The sequence below is a fragment of the Siniperca chuatsi genome, linkage group LG16, assembly GCF_020085105.1.
Source record: "Siniperca chuatsi isolate FFG_IHB_CAS linkage group LG16, ASM2008510v1, whole genome shotgun sequence".
Lineage (NCBI taxonomy): Eukaryota > Metazoa > Chordata > Actinopteri > Centrarchiformes > Sinipercidae > Siniperca > Siniperca chuatsi.
This window is the reverse complement of record NC_058057.1, coordinates 8,652,054-8,673,628: the sequence shown is the minus strand read 5'-3', so window position 1 is coordinate 8,673,628 and position 21,575 is coordinate 8,652,054. Positions and strand designations below refer to the sequence as shown.

The 21,575-nt window shown below is 41.4% G+C and overlaps 1 protein-coding gene across 13 annotated transcripts in view; it reads left to right on the top strand.

Moving 5' to 3' along the window:
* nrxn3b (neurexin 3b) overlaps positions 1-21,575 on the top strand; it is a 280,052-nt gene that overhangs the window by 225,629 nt on the left and 32,848 nt on the right. For 11 of the 13 annotated variants that reach the window (XM_044168845.1, XM_044168835.1, XM_044168836.1 and 8 more), the window contains 3 exons: positions 11,029-11,200; positions 19,068-19,157; positions 20,860-21,170. In XM_044168845.1, the coding sequence (XP_044024780.1) occupies positions 11,029-11,200; positions 19,068-19,157; positions 20,860-21,170 (573 nt within the window). The remainder of the gene's footprint in view (positions 1-11,028; positions 11,201-19,067; positions 19,158-20,859; positions 21,171-21,575) is intronic. The other 2 variants (XM_044168844.1, XM_044168842.1) reach the window with 1 other exon arrangement.

Genomic DNA, 21,575 nt, shown 5'->3' with positions numbered 1-21,575 from the left:
CAGCTTGCCCTGAAAGTGTCCAAAGCATTCAAGAAGTAGAGCACTTGCCTCAACGTTCCTTGAAGTGGGAGAGACAGACCGACCTAGATTTCCTCCTGTTTATTCAGCCATTTTAGGTGCTGGCTATTCATGTCTCCATTTCAGTGATCCCCTTTCTCCGTCTCTGTATTTTCTACTTCTGAACACGGCTACTTTTGTTTGTTTGTTTGTTTCTTTGTTCTTGCTGTCTTTCTTTCTGCCCCTGTGCCCTCTGTCCATATCACCTCTCTGTCTCTAAACATACATGAAAGTAACTCTAAACGGCAGTGACACATTTTGACAGCTGCTGAGTTCCCCCACGCTGCTAAGCAGCAGGGGGTCTGATAGCTTGACTTATCTCAAAAAACCCTGGTGTAACCCACTCCCAAATTTTACTTCTCGCTGAAAACAATCATCTTATCTCATTAATACAATCCTGTATTATTCCCCCGCTGATAACTTAAATACAATATCGCTCCGTAATGTCAAACAATTGCTTCAAAAACATCTTTAATCAATCATCAGAGCTCCTCATCTTTTTATGTATTCCAGGGAGTTTGGTGCGGTTCTGGTTGATTTAACACAGCTCTAATGCACCCGATGTGGTCATGAATTGGAAATGAATAAATGCAAAGTGAGACTTGGACTGTTGACCAGTATCAAGCTGACATGACAGCCATGCACACAGAGACGGCATATGCTGCCCAGTGAGCCATCGCCGCAGTAGAGTCTTGACTCCACTGCTGCATTATGCCCGTTCAGGTGTTCATTCATACATTAGATTATATCTGCATGAGGTTACAGCGCAGCGTACAGCAAGAGGGCTCCAGGTTAAGATACATGCTTGTCACTTAAAGACAATGGTGGAAGAAGTATTCAGATCCTTTACGTAAGTAAAAGTTCCAATACTTTAATGTAAAAAAATACTGTGTTACAAGTAGGTTAGATCTGCATTCAAAATCTTACTTAAGTAAAAGTATTATCAGCAAAATGTGCTGAAAGTATAAAAAGAAAAGGTACTGGTTCTGCAAAAAAATATCCATTGTAACTGATATATTATTATATATGACATTATTAAGTTGTTAATACTAATGCATCAATGTGTAAGCAGCATCTTACTGTTGTAGCTGGTTACGGTGGAGCTAGCTTTAACTACTTTATATACAATTCAGTCCAGGGGTTCCTAACCTAGGGATTACGCACCGTCAAAGGGTCACAAGATAAATCTGAGGGCTCATGATATGATTAATGGAGCAGAAAGAAAGAAAAAACAATGTTCTGCTACACAAATTTGTATGCATCTTTTTGGACTTTTGTCTAATTCTTGCTGTTTTGTGAAATATTGGATAATTGGACCCTTTGCGCCCTGAACAGGTATTTAACAGAAACCATCTGAGTAGTTAAGAGGGGAAATGTCTCTTTGGTGGAATTGCTAATACTCATAGACATCTGAAACATGACAAGAGGCTCTAAGTAGACACTGCTTTTTTGGAAAATTGTCACAAGCCAGAAAGTTTAAAAGGCTTTAATAATGCAGTGCATTTTATAAGCTTATTATATGTTTTTATGTCCAATCTTAATCAGAAAAGTAACTACACCTGTCAAATAAATGTCGTGGAATAAAAAGTACAATATTTCCCTCTAAAATATACCATAAAATGGAAGTACCTCAAACTTACTTTCTTGAGTGACAAATGTCTGTTTGGTTTATGTTGGTTGTTCAGGTATTGTTTAGTACACATTTCACAAGCCCCATTAATATATCTCCATTATAACTGTGTTTATAGCAACTGGAGATTCACTTTATCTTCTTTCCGAATCATAATCTCTCCAAGTTGAAGCAATTACACTTCAAATGGTGCGAATTTAAACATCAGCCTCAGTGCTTAGTGGGAGGGAGCGACCCACGAATTTATATTATCACTGAGAGACTTGGTGGATTTGAAACTAAATGAATCTCAAATCAAAATAAAATTAATCTCCTCTTCAGTAGACTATCAAAGACAGAGAGAAATGGAAAGACAAAAGAAAAGGAGTGCGGTTGGGACCGCGGTGCCTAATGAACTCCATCCTCAGTGAATCATTTTTCTGCAGCTCTCTCTCTCCACCTCACCTCATAGCCTCCCCTCTCGTGCATTTTTTTTCTACACATCCACCTTCATCCTGTGAGTCTATTCTCTCTCTTTTCATTCCTTTCCCTCTACCTTCATCCCTGACACCTCAGCAGGCAAGGCGGAGGGTAGAGTCTTGATCCCAGGTAGGTTACCCTTGGCAACAGACCTCCCACCCCTCTGCTGCCAGCGTGTTTCGGGCGATCCAACTAGCTTTGGTGCCAGTGTTGGCAACTACACCCCTCCTGGTGGAGAACAGAGGAGGCTCTTTTTTCTGCCTCATCATCTCCTATGATTGGGGAACAAGCACCCCTCCCCTCTTTTACTTCACTTTGCCCGCCACAATCTAGACCTGACATAGCCGGTGAAGGATCAGGACACTGTCTACTGTAGATGCCAACCATTAGCATGAGCATTTTAACACCTGTTGCCGGGGCACGTGGGTGTTCTAATTTTAATGCAGCGTGGAGAGACAACATTGGACAAACAAGGGCTGTGACAAAAAAGAAACAACCGTCTGTGTCTGTGTATGTGTGTGTTCACGTGCACATTTGTGTGTTTACATTCATCAGCCCGTCTGTTTGGGCCTGGAAGTGCGTGCCCAGAATAGTATGTGTATATAAACAGATGGATGAGAAGCTGCGTCCCTCTCTTTTTCTGTCTCCATGTCTGTTTTTTTTGTTTTTTTTTTCTCACTCAATGAACTGTGGTCCAAGCTTTGCTCGACGCTCAAAGACATGTTTACGGCTAGCACACATAAGACAAGAGAGCAACTCTGTCCATCCCATTTTACTAGAAAGAGTCTCTGTGGCACGGCTTCCTCCCTATTTAGAATTTATATCTCTTGCTCCAATAATTACCATCCGTTTTGTTAATTGGGATGATGTGTAGCTATCTGAAATAGCTACTGTTGAGGGTTTTTTTCCTTCTCTGCTTCCCTTTCTCGCTGTGTAGTTTCATTTTGCATATTACCCCAGACATGGTAAGGAGAGCGTGCAAAATACAGAGGGCACCTCTTCAAACAAGCTGAAATCTTGTGTGTCTATTCAAATAATTTCACCCTGTGACTCTTTACCAAGCAGCTGCAGTGATGCATGTGATTGTGACTGAAGGTATTCTGTATGGGAAAACACACTGAAAGGTCAAAGATTTTTTTGTGTGTGGTACACCGCTGTATGCCTAATGTTTTTCCATTTATTTTTACTTAAAAACTTTAGTCTGTTTCATATATAGCAGGTAGGATTTGTGCAAATACAGACATTAAAAAGTTGTTCATTTCAGAAAAACGAGAAGAGGAGAGAATGTAGGATGAATTGTGTACCCGCTTGATTTATTGTGCACTGGTTTCATTCTGTGGCCACCAAATAGAAAGTGCTCGAATTCAGCAGCACATTAAATTAAATATCTGCCGAACAGATTCTAATTTGATCACCAAGCTGTTTCAATTTCATTAGGCTAGTCCCTAATGGACTTTCACAGCATATTATTCCATCCAGCACAAATCCCATTCATTGGCTCTTTTTTTTTTTTCTAAATGAGCCCCTTAGCGCACGGAGACCATGTGGCCCAACATGGTGCAATGTGAGGTCACACAAAACCTGCTTTTTCTTTAATGGACGCTGGTGCAGAGCTACAGTGAGTAAATGCAGTCAAATCTGAATCCACACAGAGTAAATGCAATCAAACTAAAGTTTTATGCCCTGCACCTTCTTAACAGCTGTTGCAAAACATCAGTCCAAGCAGAGTATTAATACTATCATGGCAATGTTGAGATTGTGTGTATGTACTGTATATGCAGGTGACTGAGGCCCTTTGCTTTTGCATGTGGACTGAGTACACTTTGTTTTTGGCTGGCGCACACTGCATTGTAATGGTGCAAATGAAGTCGTGTAGCAGCAGGTCAGGCAGATGAAAATTCATGGCTGAAGTTTTACCACGATTCTGTGGTTTAGCAAGCTTGTAATTATGCAGTATGCATTATAATTACTTCAGCTGTGTAGTATTCTGACCATAAACAGATATAGCAACACTCAGCACCTTTGAATGGATCTGCTCTCTAGAAATGTTTTTTTTTTTCTGATGGCAAACTATAATAGCATGTTGGAACAAAGTAATTTCTGGTTTTATATTTTATGAAGGTCCATAATTATATGGAAGGTGCAAAATGGATAGGTACTGCTTGCAGTATTTTTCATCAGCCATGCTGTTTGTGTCAAAACAAAGTGAATGAATAGCTTGAACATTTGGACTGATCAAATGCACAATTCTTCCAATTTAGCAACAATCAAACCTAATTTACACTTTGGTGTGGATTTTTCAAAATAGAAAAATGTAAAATGTACAGTTGTATGGCAAACTATACAATAACATGTTGCACAGCAATGCAGTGCAAATGATTCACAGAGGACAACGTGCTAGATAAGACCAGGTCAGAGGACAGAGTTCACCATCCTGATGGGCTGACGGAAGAAGCTTTATATGAGTAAAAATATATTAAACATTGGTCTAAAGTCGTTGAAATTAGATACAGATTCATTGGCAGTACATGATGCAGCAACCAAAGGTTCTTTCAGGGACTTTACTGAGACAATGCAGCCAAGACACGTGCAGTAAAGTATAGTAGCGATGATTAGGATCAGTGCAGCTTCAGTTCCAAAAGGCTGAAAGTGATAGTATAGAGCTGGAGAGGACTGCGGTAACATTGATAAATGTTTTCACCAGGCCGTCCGCCATTAGTGTCAGGGCAAGTTACAGCCACAAGAGCGGACAAACAGGAAACAGAGAAAGAGTGGGAGTAAATAATTGATAAGGCTGACACTGCGCGATTCATATTCTGCAGCAGAGGATCAAAGAGCAAGGCTCAGAGTTTGACATTGAGCCCGAGCACAGGAGTCAAAGCCATTACCTTCCCCAGGAACGCTGTTGCTTGTGTTTGTATTAAAAATGCAATGGTTCTTCCTCTTCAGTCTGGACTAACATTAGCTGGCACTCCTGGGCATTAACCAACTGGCTAATGGACTCACTGGTATTACCCTAGCAATTACCTACAGTAGCTTTACCTAAGTAAAGCGAGGTGGAAGCCATTTTGTTCCTGTCCATTCGATGAAGCTGTTCCTGGCTCTCTCAGGTGTGAAATACAGCCTGTGTTAGACCTCTGGGTTCTTTTAGGTGTGATCAATATTTCAGAGGCACCAGGCCTCTGTGCCTTGTATCTTCCCACATCGCCTCTCACAACAGCTCTGCAGCCGATTATGAATGTCTGAATGAACGTTTGAGCCAATTAATGATTAATGGAATTTCACCGTTTTCAGAGGGATTTTTATTTAAATAGTGCATTAAAACTGTCACTTTACAAAGCCAGGAACCCTGAACCCTGCAGCTTGTGCTTCTAATATGAGAAAGTAAAACCATGTCTGCGTGTTTTATTCAGTCCAACTGTAGAGTATATCTTTCCAAAATGAGTGCCTTTTTGTGGTCCGTATGCATCACTGCTATGAGCAGCTACATGTATATCAAATTGTGATTTATTCATGACATTAAAATATGTATTTCTTCCCCTTCTTTCTTTTTCAAGACTTTATATCCCTTTCATAAAGGACCAGTCACAGCCAATAATTGCCCATGAGTTACAGTATACGTGCTTAATTAGGTGGTCAGTTCGTTCACATTCTAAAAAAAAAAACCCTTATGTTTACACTAACCACTTGTGATATCTAGCCAAGCAGATCGTTTTGGTTTATTTGCCCGGATTTTGAGATATCTGTCTCTGAGATTCTGCTGCTACACCAATAGAGGAGAATGGAATTCTTTTTCTGTGGTGCTCACAACCTTGGAAAATAACATTTAAAAGTTGCAGCTTTTCTTTTCAGAATCAGTGGCCTCGTTACTCTTTGTACTCCACAAAACTCTCTGTGCCAAGTTTTTAAAGAAATAGCCCCTATAAAACCACCTGACAGTGTGTTCTGTGGATTATCCAGAGTAACAGTGACACTGTTTTTAGTAAGATACATTGTTGTTTAAGTTTTTCAATGTACTTATTCAATACCATGAGCACCACAAAGTAAGGGATAAGGCTGGTGTTATATATTATATATATTTTTCTTATGGTCAACAAATCCCATGAAAAGACCAAAATCAGTAATGCTTTTAGTCTATCTCTCAATACTTTTCGACTGAAGATGTGAATTTTTTAAAATGGGTGACAAATTCATAGTTTCATATTTAAAAAGGTTAAGTGATTTCCTAAAGCAGCTGGGCACTGTAGTTCTTAGCAAACGTAAACAGGAGTAAATAGTGCATTTGTTGGGGACTATTTTCAGTGGATTTTTTTTGCTCTAGTGAGTTTTTACATGAGCGGGATGGTGTATGTGGGACTGAGTCAAAATAGACTACAATGCCCATGTTTATTGGAATGAAGGAACATTTGTTGGTCTAATTTGTTGACAATAAGAAAATATTTAACTTTAAAATCCATTTACCTCCAAAGGTTTGATCTGTTAATTCGCAACTTGTTTGGTTGTACACATTGTATATTTTCTTTGTATGACTGATCCATTTAATTTATTGTGGAAATAGAGACATTCTTTCTCTGGTTAGGGCTTTCAGTTTCATCAGTAGCGTTGCACAATTTCAAAACCGCAAGAAATATGTGGGGCTCTTGCCTAGCCTAAGGCCTGTCGAGTTGTCAGTACATTCTGTACATGAAGAAATGACTTGGACTAAAGGCCAGCACACACACAAACCTCTCCTCAACAGCCTCTAACATCCTACCCTTTAGCAAATTTCTGACTCTAGAGCCTGATGCGCACAAGAACAGACAGCTACAAATCACTGCGCCGTCTATGAGTTATCTCTGTCAATTACTGACAATAAATGGCTTTGGCACTGTGAAGGCCAGGTGCATCAATCCACCGCGTCTCACGTTGTCCTAGCTTCTCCACTCTATTGATTCTACTTCCACTGCTTTCATGATCCAGTTTTGATGGCCCCTGACCACAAAAGCTAACTTGAGCGCTGATGTCAGATAAAAGGGTGGATATGTAACCCAAACTCCCACCCTGGGACATGTTCACATTCTTGATATCAGATCTTCCTCCCACCCAACTGAGACTTAATATAGAGTCATCCCACTACAACTACTCTGTGCCTGTACCAGATTTCAATCATGGTTTGATTGCAATGCAATACCTTTTGTGGGGGGAGAAACTCCCACTTTAATAACGTTCTCTGATCTTAAAATGCTTTCAATGTATGTCTTCTTATAGAAGATATATGGCACATAACCACATAAATGTATCAATTCCTTTCTCTGTCTCCATACCTCTTTTGTTAGCTTTTTTTCGCCTCAGCGGAGCTACATGTGCTTATTCTATCTCACCTCCATGAAATGGCTTTCAGATGTATGTATCTATCTGCCTGTGGCTTAGCAGAATGACCATTCAGCGAGCTGGGGATGGGGTCTATTGTGAGCGGCTTGTCCCCTGTACAGCAGCTGTCTGCTAAGGGCTGTCTGTGATGGCTGTCTGCAGGATCGCCCACCACTGCTTTGAGTGATTCTCTCTCTTTCACTCTGTCCGGGGCGCTGCATGCGTTGGAGGCATTGATCGGCTCTGAATTGGATTGCGGCGGGCCCGATTACTGATGTCAGTCTGTGCCGGGTCACGTGGGACCGCTGGAGCTCCTCGTGCCAAGCCCGGGCCAGCTTGCAGCAGAGGAAGGTGGGGTGTTACTCGCTGGAATTACATTTATCAGTCTTAGTTACACAGAGCGTGAACACAACATGCCCACACATACTGTACACTTGAGTCACGCACAAACAAACTGCCAACATAATTGCTATTCCTATAGCCGTAAACAGTCGCCGTTCATGATTGGCATTAAATAGAGTGAGTGTGGGAGCATGTTGCACTATAAAAGGGCTTTAGCACATCAGACCAGTAAATTACCACTTTCCGTACAGTAATGTCATATTGAGTGTTTGCTTTGTGCTTTTAATGATTTAATGTTTGGACACTGCTTTGTATTTTTGCCATGTGACACTACTGAAACAAAGATGCTGTAGTGCAAGGTTACACTCTACGACTTAGTGTGTGTGTGTGTGTGTGTGTGTGTGTTTCGGTGTCTGTTTGCGTTTCAAGTGTGTGTAAGTTTGGAAGTGATTCTCCGCGTATCATTTGTTTACGTCTGGAATAGTGGCCATCATCTTTTCCACTAAGAGAACAATAGCCATTTTTCCCCTTTGCTCAGGAGACAATGAAGTGCCTTCCCGCCTCGCGCGCGGCAGGCCAATAAAAAACGTAATTGGATCTGTCAATCACACATTGCTGCAGCGCGAGGGTGGGCTGGCAGGTGGGTGGCGGTGGCTGAGGCGGGAGGGTAGCCGGACAACAGGAGTAGTGCGGAGGAAGAAGGAAAGAGAGAGGGAGAGCTGAGCCATTGCGAAGCACTACCACACAGAGTTCCCTCTCTGCACACTGCCCGGAGGCACTCAGCAACAGTTACAGAGGTGTACAATTGTTGTGTTTTGTTGTTTGTTTGTACCAGGGCCAGGGGGGTGACGATCTGTCTTTGTTTGTAGGTATTAGTGGGTCGGTGATGTGGCTTTGATGCGACTACACAGGAGAGCCGGGGCTGCCAGAGCCTCTGAAGGTCACAGTGGATGTACTAGTGCTGATGTGTCTGTCTGTGCTTTGTATGCGCTCAGGCCGTCAGACATAGTGTTTTTTTCGTACCAGGGAAAGGTCCTGTCATTAGTCAGGAGAGCCAGGATGCTTTAGTAGTATTTTTCACGGTACAACACACACTGTGAACATCACCTTGTCACATTAAATCAACATATTTGTGTGCTTACCTGCTTACCTTAGCCCGTCTAGGTGAATAGATTGTGTGTATCTGCTAGCTATGCAGCGAGCGTGCCCGTACACTTGTGCACACATGCTTTTATTGTATGCATTTGTCTGTTGTTCTGAGTTTTAATGACAACTACTTAAATTAAGAGCCCATTTACAGCCTCTCTGACAGAGGCATTAAGTGCGCATTCAGATATTCTGCTCATCTGGCTCCCACTCTGAGCCTTACCTCGGCTTTTAGGAGATGGCTTTTTCATGTCTTTGGTGACATTGTTTTTCCATTATTAGCCGAGCTGGAGATTGTTACAGAGGAGAGCCACTCTGTCGTTCCTTGCATTATGGTCTCAAGCACACTGGAACGCCGTGCCGTATCTACTTTTTATGAATAGACAAAGGGTGTTTTAACTGTAGGCACGAGTGAGGCATTGAATACAGTGCAGGTCTTCAGACCACCTTGGCAGTTAAAATGACTTGTTGAGGAAACTACAGTATGCACAGTCACTGCGGGGTTTCCTTGCACACAGTCATTTTACTGCATACTTTGGACAACTTTCTACTTCCTTAAAAACTTGAAGAAAGATTACTATTCTGCTGGAGGCACTGTACCTTAAATCAAGACAAGAATGTACTCCTGCCCCCTTGCTCTTACAAAAATGCTAAGAAACAAAAACGGGACCCTAATTTAGAGAAATGAAAAGAAAGCTGTCTGCTTTCTGTTTTCTAGGTGCTCTACTTAAGTAGAAATGTAGGAATAAACTTGATTTAAAAGTTAATATTTGTTCCTTATTGATTTCATATGTATTTAATTTTCTTTTTAATAAATACAGAAAAAATGCAGAGTAAACACAAAATGTGTTGCCGGAGAAGTCTAAGGGCATGCCGGCACCATAAAATGGCACACTTCATGTATTACTGTGCACTGCCTCTTGCTATAATAATCTGGTAGTATAGTATTCTAATATTATATTCTTCAACTTGGAGAATAGTTGAGAATGTAAAAGCATGAGGGACTGTGTTAAGTATAGGTTGGCCTTATTAAGTGCTCTTCTACGGTATTAAGAACCTGTAACATTAAATAGAGATCAGCAGGTTTAAGTGTTGTGTCATTTAAGTTGTAGCAATCTTGCAATGCTTTTTGTGCTGACGACCACTGTTAAATTCAGCTTGACATTATCAATGCAGGGCCAGTGTCTCAGCTGATCAGTTAACAATATGTGTCTGCCCCCTGTGCAAGCCTTCTTAATTTTGGTTTTGTTATGAGAAACGGTCCCTCTGCTCCGGGCTTCTAAAGTAGGTAATTACACTGAGAGATTCCCTGTGGGGGATTAAAACAAATGACACAGAAAACACAGCCCTTCCCCATTGCCGCTCACTCAGGCCCTGCCTCCACTCTAAAGCCTTTTTGCTTGTAACGCCTAGATGCCCATGAATACGCAAGCAGCCACAATAAAACACACTGGCAGGTCATGAAAATTAGTGGGGTCGAGGGGAGAGGAGTCCGGAAATGATGGGGAGGGATCGCGATTTATTGACACGGTAAAACTGGTTTAGCATTAGGAGCTAAACAAAACATATGGTATTCATGCAGTTTGTAAGGACCGCAGCAGAAAAGGCATCTGCCCTGCCAGTTTTGCAGTGACAGGCTGCAGGGAGCATTAGTCATCATTACAATCTCTGCTGGCAGCCTATTTTCATCACATTACAGTGGTATAATGAAGCGCAGCGCGCTAGCGTCCTCAGGTTCTTTGAGTAGTTCACCATTAGCACCAGCCGAGGGCATTCATCCAAGTAGCTTTATTGAACTTTTTACAGTTAGTTTATTGTATAATGAATTAATTGTTGCACAACAATAGGTTGAATCTTGGCACAGTAGCAGCTTTGACAGTCGTGACGGATTTGATGTGACTTGCTCTAATTGAGAAGTAGAGCTCCCTGCATTTGATGGCAATTGCCAGTTTGGTAAAGTATTGTATTTAAAGATTTGGATTCTTTCAGTGCTGCAATCAGGCCACTTACTCTGTCTGCTTTTCTTCTCTTTGTGTCTTTTCCAGGAACAAGGCAAAGTAGGTGTGACATTCAACATTGGGACAGTGGACATCAGTGTCAAGGAGACAACCACAGCGATAAACGATGGCAAATACCATTTGGTTCGATTCACCAGGAACGGGGGCAACGCCACCTTACAGGTGGACAACTGGCCAGTCAATGAACACTTCCCCACAGGTACTGCCCCTCTTATTCCTTTGTCAGATACATTTCTGCAAGAGTTAAAAGTAAAATTATAGTTTTAAAACCACTGGACACCACCTATTTGTTTAAGCAAAGGGCACCACCAAGAATTCAAAACAGCTCATATAAATAGATTCACTATCTCCTGTTCTTCTGAGTAAAACGTCTCAGAAGACTAAGAGACATGCAGTCGCATTAGCTGGCACACTATATGCTCCTGTGGCAAACCATGCCTCAAAAAACTCTACTTTCATGCCCTCACACCTGACTCCACAGGAGAGGAGAACACCAGGCTAGAATCTTTTGTCTTGCAAGAGGCATTAACTGTGCAACATCTGGCCAGTTCATTTCAGGAAATGGATTGAAAGGCACCAAGAGGCATTTGGTCGTTGGGCAAGCAAGGAGAGGATAGAGGCAGAAACCAAGGGTGGCCTGTTGGCCAGATAAAGCTGCTGCCTGCCTGTATCTCTCATTCCCAGGTCAGCAGAAGCAGCACAGCAGCAGAATACAAATAGGGTCATCAAACAGAGCCCGCTCCATTTGGAGGCTCAGGCACTCCCTTCATTTGGCACAGCGATGTGCCGCTCAGCTAGCTAGGTGAGAGAGTGAGAGAAAGGGTGAGAGAGAGAAGGGAGGAAGGAAAAAATCCTCTTGCGCTTCTACTTAACAGTCCATTAAATTAAGTTGGCTCTCCTGGTCTTTGATATCTGTGTCTCCATGCCAGCCATCTTAGGAGAGGCCACCTTTGTTTCCTTCTTTCCTATTACCCACTCTTCAATTTCACTTAGTAAAACAGAGCAGACGCACAGGGAAGCAACATGGGCACAAAGTGGCAGTTGAGGCAAGGAGAAGTTGGGATGACAAAAGATAATATGAAACTTCAATGATCTCTGAGGTAAAATTGTGCCATAGCAGCAAGACATAATTGGACAGAAACAGATGTAGAATAAATAGACAATGTTGAAGATTAAATAGTGTTCCATTACCAGATGTGGAGCTGTTTTTTTTCCCCAAACACTGGAAGAAAAAAAACTGTGTAAAATGCTGATGCTACCCAATGGTAAGGAGCAAACAAATAGGAGTTGATCCCTTTCAGTTCTCAGCCCTATGTCTCAGCAGCCCTACAGCATGCTCCTAGTTGCATGCCTTCACAGAGGACAGGGCAGCATCCTCTCCTGGCGTGACCTGGCACGCTGTTTTGGTTTGGTTCAATGCCAGCGCAGGTGATGTTAATCTCTTCTGTCTCTGGCTTTCTTTTGCCGTCGGCCGTCTTTCGCTTTTCTTTGAACAGATAAAGTTAGACGGATTTCATAACTGTGTTTCAGCCACACTAATACTGGAAAATACTGAGAAACTCCATAACATGTGGCAAAGAGCATGCACCCAAGATACGTCTCCGTCACATACACATTCACACTTGCGTGTGCAAACACTCATCGAAGGAACTGAATTAATCAGACAAATATGACTGCATTATTGCACAGAGGTAGTTTTTGTCATGTTCCTTTTGGGCCTGTATTACACAAGAATTCAACTTCTCCGTCTTTAACGGCCAGTAATTTTAGATAACAGTTGAGCCCTTAGCACCTTAATAATTATCTCAAAGTGCCTTCTGCATCAGCGTTCAGTGGTTGTTTTCTCAAGCTTCTGTCAATACGTCTGTCAATATCCATGATCCAAAGCCAGCGTCCATTCAGAAATCACAGCTAAATGGCCATTGGGTTTGCGTCTCAGTTTAAGCAATGTACAACAGAAACTCTGGCTTTTTAGCTTTGGATTCCTTCCAAGTGATCCCATTGAGGTTTGTTCCCTTTCTGTCCGCCTGCCATTGTCTTGGAATGGAGTTGAGGTCAGGGGATCGAATGCGTGGTAATTTCTTTTTTCTCTTCTGCACAGGTAATTTGCAGGACACTCAGTGATAGTAATTCAACGATGATTGATTTTTTTTTTTTTTTTTCCAGCCTCCCTCCCTTGTAAAGGCGTTGTCATCTCATGAGTAATTACATGTTAGGGTGCAGACTCATCGACTGCTTTCTCACACCCCTAATGTTTAACTTGAAGGCAGCAGCCGCCACAAGGCTCTCAGGTTGTTCAATAAACAGTTACCGGATCCGGGCATGCCCTTTCTCCCTGACAGGGAGTAGGTGAAGACAAAGGTGTTGGTGGACTGCTTGTCATTCAGAGCTGCTTGCAAAAAAGCCTGGGACGTGTAAATTGGACATCTCAACAGCAGTGTTTGAAAAGTCGGCCCACCAAAGCATAGAGGAGTAAGGATCTGTTTTAAATAGCAGCAGGATGATTTTACACCATGACCTGCTTTTAATTATCAGTAGAGCAATGTTAGATCAGATTTACACACATTTGCTTTGTCTTAGGGATGACTTCTTAATAGATAATTAGCTTTGTCAATCATTCCCAACAGTTATACTAAAATTATACTCACTACGTTTATTACTGACATCTGGGAATGTGGCGACATCACTAAAAAAAGGGGCGGATAGGACAAGAAGCGGCTGCAGTCAGACGGCCATAAAGTAAACTTAAAGTAAAACTCCAGGTTAGCTCAAATCATTTGGAAAAGAAAAAAAAAGGTAAACAGTAAAATAATCACCCAAACTGGCCATTTAAACATCCATCACAGTTAAAACTGTCTGGTTTAACTTTAACCTACTGTACTTGGCGTAATCGTGTGCACACCGTTTCCTTGTGCAATAAGAGATCATTACCAACATTTCAGGTGTGCTCACTTTTAGTCTTACCTTCAAATGATGTGGTTTAGATAATCAAGCTAAACCCTGTGTTTGTTTGTTTCATATTTTATTGTATTAGTTTCCAATGCAACACTTTCAAAATAAGATGTACAAAACAATACGAGGAAATTCAAACTAGACAAGAACAAGTCAGACAATTGAAAAGATAACATAACTAAGTCGTCACTTAAGATGTTATCACAATGCTTACATCTCAGGAGCAAGGGGCAACTGACACAAACTAGGTCATGTTTAATAGCAGCAATTTTAGGAATGGCGACCCAAGTTGTAATAAACCAGAATTATCCTTTAACTTTTTTTTCTGTTTTGCCTTTATTGACAGTAGTACAGAAGGCAGAAAAAGGAAAGAGGGAAAGGATGACATGTGATTAAGATCCTGGGCCAAGGAAGTCATGCACACTAAGCCCCCAAGACATCTGCTTAAATGTCTTTTTTGTAAACTGATATTTAATCTACACACAATTTACCAAGAGTGATTATCACAAACAGGTTTACAAGGTAAAAATCGTGCATTTTAATGCAGGAACTATTGAGAATTAAGACAGATAAGGGCTTCTGCGCTTCACAGTCCCGTTTTTCAGTACAACAGTATAACCACACTGATCCCATAGAGAAGCATTTCCGTCAGGCTTCTGCAGCTTACACGTGTTCTGTGTGTGTGTTTGTGTGTGGGAGTTGAGTGTATGTGTGTGCTGACTGCTTTGTCTCTCCCTTTATCTAATTATCCCCCCCCCCAAACAGTGCCCTCTCAGATCTCCATTCTTTTTTTTTGTCCTCAAATTCTTTTTTATCCGCGTTTCTCATCCTTTTCCACTCGGTGTTCATCAGGGCTGTGCATCTCTCCTGCAATCGTGTGTACTTTTGTGACAACCCTCATTTCTGCAGGGGCTTGTCTTTGTTTAGTGAGAGGGTTCCAATTTCCTTATATAACACTCCGAATCCCTGTACTCTTTGATTTTGGATTACATGATCTTTTTGCGTGAGTTTGAATCTTTGAATCAAAGAATTACTAGACCGAGCCAGGCGGAAATTGTGCATCACACTTTGCCGGAGCTGGCTGAGGTTCAGGCGTTGTCTCAGATGAATGACCATTGGCCTAACTACTCTGCTTAGGCCTCAGGGAAAGTGCGTCTGTGTGTGTGTTCCATCATTTGTGGTGGGTACAAGAGAGGTTGGTCTTAACGAGAATGGCCTTGTGTTCATTTTCAGACACACATGCACTCAAACACACAAAGACCTTTATCCATGCACTGATGCACACAATGTTACGACTCCTGAAACAGACACAATGAGTAGCACCGTTTCAAAATATCTGCCAATCTTTGTCTTGAAATACAGACAAAACAATTCCTCGGGAGCGAGATAAATCCCCCACGCGTCCCCGGGGCCAAACATGATTAGCCCTATCTGAGACACAATCTCTGTCGCTCTCAGAACTCAGACTAAGCTGAGTGTAGAAGCCGCCAGTCTAATTCATCCTTTGAGCACCATAAATTTCAGAGCGACCTGATAAATGATGAATTTACTCCTTTGCTTTGTCTGCCGTGTGATAGAGAATGGTAAGGAGGATAGAGGGAAAGCAAGCAGGAGAAACAGTGAATAGAAAATAAATGCAGCCACTGAGGGAATACAGAAGCATTTAATGGAGTAGATGACAAGAATAAGTTGACAAAAAGGAGAAAGAGCTGACATATAGACAGAGAGATAGGTAGAGAAGAAGAGAAAGGGAATAAAGAGTGAGTGAAAAGTAGATAAATGATACCAGAATTGTGGCTGTCGTTGAAGAGGCCTGATTCAGCCAAGAAGAGCAAGGAGGGCTGATTGCATTGGAGAGAGACAGAGAGAAAGAGAATAGCAGGGGGCAGATGAAAGAGCAGAGGATAGCTGGATGGATGGCGGGCTGAGGAGAAAGAGAGAATAGAAAGAAACTTGGGTAGATGAATGAATAGCCAGAGAGAGAGAGAGGGAGAGACAAAGATGAAAGTCAGGTGTAGATTGGAAAGGAGGTGGATGGTGCAAGATATTCATAACCAGGGGCTGCAACAGCTAGCTACGGAGTTGAGCTGTGGAATGATGATTTTTGGACAGGGCCACAGTATATCAAATGTACTCATCATCCCCAAATGGAGAGAAAGCCAGGAGCCTGTCACAGTAGCCATTTTCACAGTTTTGATGCGCTCTCAGTACTGGCCCTGTGATGGAACCCCACTGCGATTAGTCTGGCAAGCAAACTGAATAGAACGAAGCGACCAACCAGCAGATGACCGTCGCCGTGCCAGTGTTTGTGTTGACTGAATAGCTGCCACCAAAGGGGAAACATTTAGATATTGTATTGGCGGGGAGAAAAAAATGGGACAGGACTGCATTAGGGCTAAAAGAGACACACACACACACACACACACAAACTGTGTATAAACACAAAAACAGCAGCAAATTCTGAAAACATAGGTATTTTACAGGATTAAACAGGTCTGCATTCAGCCACTCAGCTGTGCATGCAGCAAAATGTATAATATGTACGACATATTCTGAAGTACATTGTTACAGAATACATAAGAGGTTGTCCGGTAATGTTTTGCACATGGAGATGTTTATTAGAAAATATACTTTGAGTGAGCAAACATTTTGGATATTCATGCATATGTTGTCAACAGTGCACTGTAGGAATAATGAGATTCATAACAAAACCATTAGAGAAAACATGTACATATTAAACACTTAAATTACTATTATAATTCTTATCATTGCATAGGGATCTAAGTTGAACGGCATGTGTGACCCAAAAACCGTAATATAGATTTTATATTACATCAAAATGGGCTCTCTGGCAGTGACAAAACATCAAACAGTAATGGTGCTAAATTGCACTTTCTTCTTTGCAGTACTGAAAGGTTGATGAAAAATCCTTGAGAAAATATCTGTTCACTCTGCTTTGGGAAAAAAACAAAAACTTTGAAGGCAGCGTGATTTTATAATAAACAATAGTGCTTTTATTGGCAAGGTCATCCATTCTGAAGTCACCTTTAGAAATTGAACATCAAATTGACAAACTAGAGAGATTTTTCTCATTAGTTGGACAATTAGCTTGTGGTGTATTCATTACAACGGGACTGTCACCTCATTAATCACCTAGAACAATGTAAGAGCTATACCTGAGACCGTGCTATTAGCAATGCACGGCGAGCTTATACCCCTTTCTCCCAGTTTCAGACGTGATTTCACTCCAGCTAAGTGACAGTTTGTAGAAGCTTCATGCCCTCCCTGCCTTGTTATTCCCACCCCAATCCTCATCCTACTCCCCAAGCTCCTGACCTCTCCGTCTGTCCCCTGGTTTCACATACAACCATCATGCCTCCCTCTGTGGCCCTTGTCCAGAGGAGAGTGTATTTGGCTGCCACCTGAAACCTGCTTGAGATCAAAGGAATGGGGGGTGGAGGGGGAGTCCTGCTTGTAGCTGATTAACCTGCTGGCACGCTGCAGACACAGTCCTTTAGCTCCTTGAGCTCCCTTGCAGCCATATCCACACTCCTTCCCAGCTGGCTGTAAACTGAGCACTTGGCTGGTTTTTCTCTGAATACGAAAGGTAGAAAGGAACGATAGCGAGGAAAAAATTGAGAGGAGGAGAGGAAACCGAGACAAGCTTATGGTTTACCTAACCACTTTGGAGCGTAAGTGGCTTAATGAATGGTTTAATGTAATTGTGGTGTGTTCACTCCTTATGTACAACTGTAATCACCAGGTGAGAACAGCAGCAGCAAATAACTGAACCAAATAAGATGCTCTAAAAGATTTATGGGTACAAGGACGAGCATGATATCATAGCCAAGAACTCCACGTTCCTAGTCAGGTGGGTCCCCATGAGTGTGTGTGTGTGTGCATGATGTTGTCAATAGATACCTGACAGAATTCTAGCAGCCAAACTAGACACATTTCCAGAAGGCCTTTTCTCACAATTATGAAGCCTTGCCCTTTCACTTGTGGTATAAACGATGCCGTACTGGTGCCTTTTTTTCTTCAAATACCTTCCCACGTATGACACCATGATGTCACTCAGTACCCAGTACTGAGTGACATCATGGTGTCATTCATCATTCTATACAGGCCTCACTGTCTTTTGTCATACGTCAAAGTGTTTGAAGACAGAACTGAATGTCTCAATTCTCAGTGTCGACTCGTGGCGCCTTTCAGAGGGAATGCCGCTGTGACTGTCAGACAAAATATTGCATCCTGGCGCATACAAAACGACAAATCGTATCATGCCAAAAATAATACCAAGTACACACACAACAATCCCTGTAGAAGGCGGCCTATCATCTTTAATTCCCATATACCTGGAACACGTTATCCACGGCCTCAGTAGAGGGGAATCTGGCAGCTGGGGTGTAATGCTTTTTTACCCAAAAGGCCTCCCACCTTGTCAGTAATGATCTCATTTGTATGCATTGTCCTCCTCAAATCTGTGTCACTGTGAGACTTCCCTCCCAGTAGGTCTGCAGTACTTCCTACCACTTCTTACCACTTCCTCTTCCATTGTTGTCCCCGTCCCCCTGCAAACCCGCTACACAGCTCCTGTCTTCCAAACAAGCTACTAAAGCCAATCATTCCTTGGCCCTTGAAATGTAAAAGCAGGTGGTGTCCAGTGGGAGAATTAGGTCACATTAATTACCCTCAATTTGCTTCAGAGAAAGGCATGTCTACCTTTTTAACCACTTGATATCTCTTCTTTTGTCTTTATTATGTAATATGCTGAATGTATTATAGGACTTGTTATGTAAACTGTGATGTATTTTCTGTGTTTTTTACCTATTCTTGCAGGTTATTTATGTCGGTTGTCCTTTCCATGACTGCTATGGATATGTGTTGTGCTTTTAATCCATGGATATTTTGTTAAATATAGGTGTGGAGTGTGCTATATAAATATTAATTTTAAACATTTAGACTAAAGCTACTTGAAAAAAAAATCATCATAAAGCTTTTATAAATATTTCTAAACAAAGATAAAACTCATTATAAACCACTGTATAAATGTGTGATGTCTGTTGCTGTTGCCAACTGTTTCAAGCTGTTTGTTAAACTTTCAAACTTTAAAGGCAACAGCGACATTGAGCGCTATCAAATGGCAAATAAGAAAATCCCGTTCAAATATACCCGGCCAGTAGAAGATTGGCTTCAGGAGAAAGGTAAATCTTTATCGAACTTATAGAATGTTTTTATTTTTATTTTCTGTCATTTCATCGGCTTGTTCCCTTTCAACCTCTGAGAATGAATAACCATCCCTTAAACCCTTTAAAAAGAAGTAAAACAAAGCGTTTTTGTCACTTTTTATTCTTTCCTTTGTTTTATTTTTCTTTTCTTTCCCCTTTTTGTCATTGTCATCTTTTTAGATTTTGTTGAATCATGGTGTCCAGTTAAAGGGACTGGGAAGAGATTTTATAAACAGTGCAACAATACGATTTTAAGTATCAAGTACTCTTAATCTTTTTTGCAAAATTGACTAGTAGAAGGCATTATTCTGCAACAGTAGGCCGATTGTTTTGAGAGGAGAATTAGCTCCCTTGGTTCAAATTCTCTGCAATGTTTGAGAACAAACTAATCAGTGGGCATATCCCCCTGAAAACTTTCCAAACAGCAGGTGCTTTTCCCTGCTGTAATTTATCTGATTGTAGTTATACACATCACACACAATAAAATCCTCACTTGTTTGATGATGGAGAGCTAATTGGAGCCTTTTTGACGGCTAAGCGTCCCAGTGAGCCTGCCAAGGTGCACTGCGCCCTGATAGAGTTGTGCTTTTAAATCACTGAGATGATCAAGTCAGCACCTCGTTTATGTTTAAAACATTTGCGGGGATTAAAAAGTCTGCTCCCCTTCATTTATTTTTTATTTTTTTTGGTGCGCATTAAATTTTCTTACTCAACATAATATCATTATAAACTGCATTTAAAGTTCATTGCACATGAACATCTTAACCTGATTATAAAGTCCCTTTAACAATCGCTAAAACACAGACAGATCTGAAAAATCCCATTACTTCTGCATGCATGACTCCACACATGCTATTTCATTTTCGCTTCTGTGATATGAACGTTCTGTCCCTGTCATTCCATGCCCAATGTATTATGTATTATAATTGTGCAAATGCCGCAAATATAACAAGCTTGCAGTGCTATGTGTCTGTAAATTATACAAATTTGATTTTTAATTATGATTCCTGTATTGTGAAAGTTTGTTGTATTTTAATTTCATAATTAATGCATGAGCAGTGTGTTTTGACACTGATATTTAGGCTTCTCCTAATGAAATTCACCATCACATGTCGTGAGTGTGTATTGCTCACACTTTATCATAATATGCCAAAGCCTGTGTATATTTTTATTAATCATTTTACCGCATGAGTCCACTGTTTCGTCCAGAGAATATTAAGAGTGCCAGTTCATTTTTCAAATATTTTTTTCATACCTGCATGTGTTTGCCCCCTTACGATAATTCTGCTATAGCTGCATAGTGTCTGTTGTTTTCAGTATTAGCTGAATTAGTCTCTTTTTCTTGTTTATCAAAGGGAAAGATAACAGTGCATATTGCTGCAGTCTTTTAAAATGAACAGAAAGGTGGGGTTGTTGAGATACTGTAGTTACGTTTTTCAGTGTAAAAGCATGTTGCATCACCATTATACTTTTAACCATTTTAACTCCATCCACACTCATTTAATCAAGCAGTAAATCAATAGTGTTAACAGACATATGTAGTCTTTGTTGAAGTTTTCCATTAATGCATTGCAGTGAAAGTGTAGTTCCTCTTATGCATGTCAAAATTGCGTGTTTGTTAGCTCAGATTTTTCTGTCATAAACATATTAACTCTCTCTTCCCTCCCTCTTGCGCTAGGCCGACAGCTCACAATCTTCAACACCCAGGCCACTATCTCCATCGGGGGAAACGACCGGAAGCGCCCCTACCAGGGCCAGCTCTCCGGCCTCTATTACAACGGCCTCAAAGTCCTCAACATGGCCGCCGAGGGCCATGCCAACATCAAGGTGAACGGCAGTGTGCGGCTAGTGGGCGACGTGCCGGCCAGCAGGGGAGCGGCACGCACCACCACCTCGGTGCCACCGGAGATGTCCACCACCTTTATCGAGACCACTACCACACTCTCCACCACGACCACCCGCAAACAGCGCTCACCACCCACTATTCAGGTAAGGTTGATGGCTGATGGGAGACGAGGAGAGATGTTCTGAGATGTGCTTCTGAGTGAGTCATTGTATGTTCCAATTCAAAGGTGGACGTCAGATGTTTCCACTTGAATTTTTTTGACCTTCTGACCTCAGTGTGTTCTCATGCTTAAAAAAAACAAAACAGGGAATACGCATGATGCACTTGAGATTTTCAAGAACTACAGTACAAATGTAACTGAGCTAATGCTAATGTTTTGTGTGTAACCCATAGTTACGCACATGTCTCTGCAAGCCAGGTTTGTAGGAAATTTTAGTCAACAATGCATTTTAATATCTTTAACTTATCTTAAAGGAATAGTTCAACATTTTGGTAAATATATTTATTCACTTCCTTGCCAAGAGTTAGATGGGAAGATGGATACCTCT